The following is an 8,077-nucleotide window of genomic DNA, read 5'->3' as shown; positions in this document are numbered from 1 at the left end:
CAGAAATACACAGTTACACTTGGTGGCTCATTCCTGCACTGTCATCAGCTCCTTTGGTGCAAGCATTTGGGTATCATATGCTCTGATCACACCTGAACTACAACCATGGATAACACAGAGTCATCTTAGAAAACACAGCAAAATATGGAGTTGTAAAGATATCAAAACCTCTTTAGAAAAAATCAGCACAGAGGGTTAGGGCCAAAATTCTCCAAGTCAAGGAGAAGTTTCCCTGTGCTAGCACTGCACCATTGGTGAGCCCAGAGCTCCTTGCTGCACACTCAGGCTGGCAAATACCTGACAGGTCTGTGTGGGTCTCCAAAAGCAAAATTCCTTGAGACTGAGTTCAGAATGCCTGTTCTAACTGTTCTGGCCAGCTGTCTGCCTCAGCAAGTGAGCAGGGGAGAAGATCAGCACTAAGTAAAAAGCCTTGGAATCATCCTTCAGACCTATTCCAAGAGCTGAACCGCTGCAACTCCTGACCATGGAGACTGGAGTCCAGCAGGGCCACTCTTCCATAGGCTCTCAGACACTCACGGGTACACTTGCAAGACATCCCAGACAGATTTTCAGACCATAAAGCAGATAAAACATAAAAGCCATTTGCAATTTTGGAATATGCAAAAGAATGGTGTTTCCTGGAAGTGACTTTGCTATGTATGAACTTGAACCATGCCAAGTGCAGTTGTCACAGCCGGATGTTTGCAGGCTTCCAGCACCTGTCAGCCCTGCCTGAAGGAGAAGAGCAGGGAGAATTTAATATGCAAATGACTTCTCTGTGGAATCAGTCTGGAGGATATAAATACGGAATCATATCAAACAGTGTCTAATTATTCCCACTAAAGAACAATGGAATCCTATTATATTCTGGTTTTAATAGCAGGAATTTTAGTTGCTTTTGTACTGCTGGTTTTACTTGCAACTGGTCATAATTTCTTCAAGGGAGAGATTCCTCCTGATGTTTGCCAGCCAGCAAAGCTCCGCTTTTATCACCATATGTACACTCTGATGGACATTCTGGTGAGTTTATCATGCTCTGGGATACTGGGATTTTCAGAAAAGGAAAGACTTGAGTGTGAAGATATGCATCTAAATACCACAACTACGTGTAATGGGAAGCACACAGCAACACAGATTTAAAGGCCGAAGGTTGATTTGGTTCCTATTACCATATACAAAGCAGCCAGGATGAGGTGAGTTCTTTTAGTACTGAGATATCCATTCTTATGCTGCAGTTGTTTATTTCTATAAGGAAATTACTTGTTGTGTGGATGACAGGAGAGCTGTGGATATAATTTACATGAATAATAATAACCCAAATTTCTATGTCTAGATGCACTCTGATATATGTAAGGTAAATTCCTAAATTCTGAGCTATTTGCAGTAATTTTCTTACCCTTGCTTCTGTTTTTATTCTGCACTCACAGAATTACAGAGTCCTAGTTAAATATCATAGAATCAGGTAGGTTGGAAGACACATCCAGAAGTCATCTAATTGAACCTCCTGCCAAAGCAGGTTTAAGCCTGTTATCACTTATTATCTAAGTACCTGTAAGCCACACTCACTGTGCTATGGGCTTTGCCATCACAGAAAGAAATAGCTTTTGCCCAGAAAGCTTTCAAAGTAGGCAACAGGAGTATGCAGGAGCAGCCTAAGCCCTGTCATGCCTGGCACGTAACATGTCAAAAGAAAGCCTGCAGGAAGATCTGAGTGGTTTCTTTGATGTTTGTATGAAGCTCACCTCAATTCTCTAATCCCCAGTGATACAGAAAGAACATAGGGACTTGGGCCCACATCCTGAGAGGTGATTTGGGCCATTACAATCTATTAAAGACTTAGGTGGGTTGCTTGAACTCACACAGCAGCATTCACCAAATCCAGTGGTTGTCCCTGATTCTCCAGTGGTACTTTTCTGCCTTGTCTGCCATGAAACAAGAGGCTGCTGTCCTTACATACTCACACTGCTCTTTGTGTTATGTTACATATAAACTTAATATGACAGTAATATTACAATAGGACAAGGTTATTAAATTCTCTGATTTCCCTGTTTGGTGGGTGAAAAGATTCTTTCAGGTGATACTTTTAATCCATTTTCACAGCTTTTAAGTGTCTGTAACAGAATGAGTACATATGCTCTCTTCATTGATAATGTGTTACCTGAAGTTCAGCATCCTTTTTTCTGAAGAGTTTAAAGATGCATTTCACCACTTGCTATACATTGAATCCACTCACCTATTTTTCTCTCAAAAGCCTTTAGGCATCTGCTGGTACTTTGGGTGGATTTCTGGTTTATGTTTTTGCTCAGAGGAGCAGCCCTCACAGTAAGGACTTCACAGGTTTCTTATCAAGTGCATAACACTTCGTGTATGACATGTGTGATAATTAACTTATTCTGCTCATCCTGATGAATGCTGCTCTTCCTGTGCCACCAAGCTGTGCCACCACTGTGCCAGTGATGTGCCTGTTACTTTATGCTCCTGTAAAAACTTCTTTTTCCACAATACAGGACAGTCTTTCCCCTTTTCTTCCACCTTACTTGCAATGTCTTAGAAAAGCTGCAGCACCAGATAAGTGTGTACCTTCAACCAGAAGGTACAAATTATGCTCCTGCTGCATCTGTCCACATCCCCTGTCATGAAGAGATCAGTGACCATATCAAATGGAAGAGATGAGAGGAAGCCTCCTGGCTTTTGTTTCAAACTACTCAGACAGATCTGTGTTCAGACTAACTGTGCATATTGCACTGTGATATGAAGCTTTGATGATAATTACTGTGGTTGGAAAAGCACACTTCAGAGTGACTGACAGAAAGACTTTCTGATATAGTCCTGAAGTCCATGAAGCTCAAATTGAGTAGATTTTGCTGCTTTTGGTATGTGATTTTGTAATTATTTTGAAGTAAAAATCTGGTCCCCATATGATCTTCACATAAAAAGATAGTTTGTGCCAGAATTTAGGTGTTCCAGCAAATAGATTTTCAAAGACCATGTCTCACAAGAAAAGCTGACATGTTCTTTTTCATACAGATATGCACAATTTAGGACCTGGTTTATGTAATACATTTCACTTACTAACACTGACCTTATCTGTCTAGAAATAGCCAAACTTTTTAGGTTTTGAATATACTGCTATAGGTTCTGAAGTATTTCCTAATTATTGATTAAGATGTTTTTCAACAGAGTACATACCAAATTCCCTCTTCTCCTTCATGACAGTGCTTCCCCTGAATTTGGAGATGGCTCTGTGATGTCAGGGACTCCTAAGACAAGGCAAGGAAAGAGGATATTTAGATAGGATGCTCTGATACCAAATTTATACTGTTATCTGAAAGCCCTAAAAAACCTCAAGGATGTAAGAAAATTCAAATGAGATTAAATGGCAATTCTGCCAACTTCAGACATTCCAAAACCATAACTCTGACAAAAGGACTGACTTAAGAGTCATGAGAATTGCTGTTTGGAAAAGATTAAATTCACCCTGTGGTTTCTGCCACTGTTGTACTGGGTCTTACAGTAGTTTTGCCCTTTGCCATGATACCTTAAAATGGGCTTTTTTAAATGCAAGACAAGAACTGTGGCCATCCATTTGTCCCTTAAACTACCCTAAGCACTTCTGGCATTGGTGGCAGAGTGTTATGAAAAAACTCCAGATCATCTCTGGATTCCCATCTTCGTTTCTAACTGATTTTCTCCCTCTTCCATGGCTCATGGTGATTTCTCTTATTACTCCTCACCCAACTTGCTTATTGCAGACTGGTGTAGATTATTAGGAAGAAAAAATCTGTGATACACAGGTTGAAAAAAACAATTTACACAAGGCTGGTCTTCAGTTTGTAAGGAATTGATACAGAGACTTCTGTGGCTTAGAAAAGAACAGCAATACAATTTGCAAATGGCTTGTGATGACTATCATCATTCCAGAAGAATGAATTGCAGTTGTCCAGAAGGGCATTTAAATCACCATGTAATAGGAAGGGAAATGTTGTTCTAGCAGGAAATACATCCATTACAACATGTGTTCAAAGGAGGATTTCAGTGTGATCTTTAGACTGCCTTAATTATCAGCAGTTGACTGCCTTGGATAAGGGCATTTAACAAACCTTCCCTGTCTTCAGAATATTTAGGTTTTTGCTAATTAGATGTAAAAACTGACTGCAGAGTCATTTATGAATAGCTGTGAGATCTTGAAAAAGGCAGTGGTTTCACTTATGGAGGAGGAGATAAGATTCAGAACCATTTTCATCAGTTCCTCACTTGGGCCAGCAGCCCCTCAGTAATGATTACAGACACAATGTTTTTCTTGCAGCTTGTTCTCGCTGACCCCATGGCTGGGAGCTGACCCCACACTGTTAAGTCAACCAGTCTTGCCCACACACTGGCCCGTGTTTTTTTCCCCCAGTATGATAATCCTGTCATGAGAGGGGACATTTTCTTCTCACCTAACCTTAAATCTTTTAACTGAGGCATCTGAAGTACAGTTTATCATGGAGATTAACAGACACCTCCAGAGCATGATTTAATACACCTGGAATTGGAACCATCCCCAAGAAATGCCTCTTTCTATTCACTCATTAGGAAAGGAGCCTCAGGCCTCCCAGCTTCCACACCTGAGCAAATGCCTGTTGTTACTTGTGGTAAATCCAGATCACAGGAACTAGAAGGCATTTATATAAGACATTTAATGGAACAAGTATTACAACATTCTTCCCACAATCATGAAGATGTAAGTTTTCATGTTCTTAACCAAAATCCCAAAGACAGTTATTTGTGGGAATCCTACAAACTAGCAAATCACCAAGCCTAATTTTTATGCTAAAAACAGTGTAGGAAAAAGGTCTTTACGAACTGGGAAGACTTGTATTCCCTAGAGTAATCTCTCATTTTTCCTATTCTATCTATCTAGGCAAAGACCTTAAACCACTTGTGTATCATGGAGGAGCACACATTTCTCAGGCTGATCACAGAAGGACTCCCAGCATGCTGGGATTGCCAGCTCTTCATTAAGGATCTGCATTTTGGTGGGGTACCCATAAGGATTTACCTCCCAAGGGAACCATCTGCAGGCAAACGGAGAGGAGTCGTCTTCATCCACGGAGGATGCGGCATTTTCGGAAGCATCAGTAAGGAACTGAAAGAGAAAATGTGACTATTTAGCTTTGCTAACTCCCTGTTTTTAAAAACTCCTGACGCCAAGAAGTGACTGAAGCTTAGTTGGATAGACTGGAGATAGAAAGCACTTGGTGCTTATTTTTAACTTTTAAAACTGTCTAATCTGCACTTATTTAGTATTTAAATTATTTTTATAGGATATAGCACTCTTTGTCATAGAACCATTAGGATCATAAAATGGCTTGGGTGGAAGTAACCTTAAATATAATCTTCTTCCACCCCCTGCCATGGGCAGAGACTATCCCAAGTTGCTCCAAGCCCCGTCACACCTGGTCTTGGACACTTTTCAGGGATGGGACAGCCACAGCTTCTCCATGCAACCTGTGCCAGGCCCTCACCACCCTCATAATAAAAATGTGCTCCTTATATGCAAATGAACTTGCTCCTCTCTCAGTTTAAAACCCATTCTCTAATAGTAATAATCATAATAATTCCTTCTTTTCCACACAGATCAATGATCCCTCTAAATGTATGAACTACACAGCAAGTCCTGATGACCAAAAGTCTAGATTATATTTATCCTAAAGAAAATTTAGGTACTTACTAAATAGGCAAGGGGCCAACAAACTATTGTGGTGATATGTCATAAAAATATAAGGGACAATATTGACTGAAGTTTTCTAAGATGTTAATCACATCAACAACATTTGTTCTTCAGGAAGTTATGAAAGAGTATGCCGGTACATAGCCAGAAAATCTGATTCAGTGGTTGTGTCTGTTGGGTAAGTGAGATCCAACCAGTGCTAATCTCAGAATTAGAGAACTCTGCTGCTTTCCCCCTGCTTCTCACAGGAAACTAAACTCTAGTGCTGTGTTCCCCACACTGCTGTCATGTAGGAGTCAGCATGTGCCATGGAATGGCAATGGAAATACCTGAGCCAGGGTTGGAGTTACAGGTTTGTTCATTGTACTATCATTGATGAACTAGAGTTCATCACTATCACCAGAGAAATCATTACCTTTGTTTGAAAATAAGAAATTATAAGCCAAATGTCAGATTTTAATACTTGAAGGGAATATTTAAAATCATTTGGGGTGCTTTTATAAAGTAAATAATGAGTCTAAAATTTAGTCTTTTTTAAAGCCAGCATGGACCACTGCTTCCTATAAAGATATTTTGATTATGGAAAATATGTGATTGTATAAAGAAACCTAAATTTCCAACAAATTCTTCCATGAAAATATTTATTATTAAGGGATTTTATTAAATTGGGAGGAATTGGTTTTGAGAAGGAAAGGGAGGAAAAGTTGTTCTGGTTTGCTTCAGCTTGTAAAAACTTTAAACTAAATATAATTAATGATGTAATTAATTTTGGTTTGGGGGAGTTTTTGCATGGCGTGTATTTCAGAGGAGACACTCAGAATGTGTAACACCAGCTGCCTTTTCCACCTCTCAGGTATCATTTAGCACCTGAGCAAAGGTATCCAGCTCAAACCCTGGAATGTATCACTGCTACCATGCACTTCCTGAAGACTGCAGAGACCTACGGGGTGGATCCCGCTCGGATTATTGTTTGTGGAGACAGTGTAGGGGGCACATTCACTACCAGTGTTTGCCAAGTGCTAGGACAAAGGACAGATATCCCAAAGATCTGTGCCCAGGTGCTGATCTATCCATTTCTCCAAGCACTGGACTTCAATCTGCCATCTCACCAGAAAAATGCTGCCGTTGCCTTCCTGACCCGGGAGCGCACAGTCTATTTTATTCTCAAATACCTGAACAAGGATTGCTCCCTGAAGGAACCAATTCTGGCTGGTTCTCATGTTCCTGAGAATATAAATTTGAAATATAGGAAATGGATAAATCCAGATCTTATTCCAGATGCGTTGAAGCTGGGCTATAAGCCACCACTCCCCGCTTTGTTTTTACCTCAAGTCCATGAAGAAGTGCAAGAACTGTTTGAGCCCTGGATCTCCCCGCTGCTGGCAGAGGATGCTGTTATTTGTGGCCTCCCTGACACCTGTATTATCACCTGTGAGCACGATGTGCTCAGGGATGATGGGCTGTTGTACAAGAAACGCTTAGAGGACAACAACATAAGTGTGACCTGGCACCACGTGGAAAAAGGCTTTCACAGTTCAATGGGATTTTTTGGATATGGTATTTTCTCTTTCCCATCATCAAATACAATAATCAACCATGCTGTAGACTTTATAAAAGGCTATTAAACAATTTTCTTGCATACAGTGCACTGGTATTTAGAAAGAGTGTGATTGAATTAAATGATTCAATTAACTATTTGCTCGCTATTTGTCCATTAGAATCAAGGGAAGAACTTATGACATTAGCATGGTCTGCTGAATTCTGATTTTTACTTGCTATTACTTAGGAGCGGGATGTTTAGAGGCTTTTTGTAAGCTTGCTTTGATGTTCTCTTCTTGCACTCTTGTAAGAGCTTTTGTTCTCTTCATATGTCAATGAATAAAAACTCATCATAACAAAAAACATTCTAAATGTGTAAATAAAAACCACCTGCAATGTGTGAGTAATAAGCCATATACACATGCATGCCCACGTAGTGTCCCCAAAATCAGCATGGCAATACCTCTGGAGAGTGGAGATTCCTTCCCTACTTCAGGGATGAGTAGTAATCACCATCAGGGTGTCTGTACAGACAAGCAATAGCTTTGCATTTATGTTTAAAATCGGAAGGAAGGAATTTGATGTACTCACAAACCTGATTTTAAAAGGAAATAGGGGACAGGTAGGTTGGTACAGCTCACACCCTGGTACCAAAGACTGCAACAAAGATTAAGTGAGGGAGAACTGCTCCAAAGTAACTGAATATCCTCTATATCATATTCTGTAAATTCCTTTCTGAGCAGCATTTAATTATATTCAGCTTGCCTGGCTTTTAGGGAGAAAGGACGTAAATAGCATGGAACCCGCCAAATAATTTCTGTGGAT

General features: G+C 40.2%; 1 protein-coding gene across 1 annotated transcript; it reads left to right on the top strand.

Moving 5' to 3' along the window:
* The first annotated feature begins 849 nt into the window (after nucleotides 1-849).
* LOC136370625 (arylacetamide deacetylase-like 4) lies at nucleotides 850-7,506 on the top strand. Its single transcript, XM_066334127.1, has 4 exons — nucleotides 850-1,020; nucleotides 4,904-5,120; nucleotides 5,828-5,891; nucleotides 6,567-7,506. Exons 1-4 carry the CDS (start codon nucleotides 850-852, stop codon nucleotides 7,336-7,338), a joined length of 1,224 nt encoding a protein of 407 aa, XP_066190224.1. The 3' UTR covers nucleotides 7,339-7,506.
* The last annotated feature ends 571 nt before the right edge of the window (nucleotides 7,507-8,077 follow it).

Source organism: Sylvia atricapilla, chromosome 22, assembly GCF_009819655.1.
Source record: "Sylvia atricapilla isolate bSylAtr1 chromosome 22, bSylAtr1.pri, whole genome shotgun sequence".
Classification (NCBI taxonomy): domain Eukaryota; kingdom Metazoa; phylum Chordata; class Aves; order Passeriformes; family Sylviidae; genus Sylvia; species Sylvia atricapilla.
Note: the sequence above shows the minus strand (reverse complement) of the source record. Positions and strands in the feature narration are given on the sequence as shown.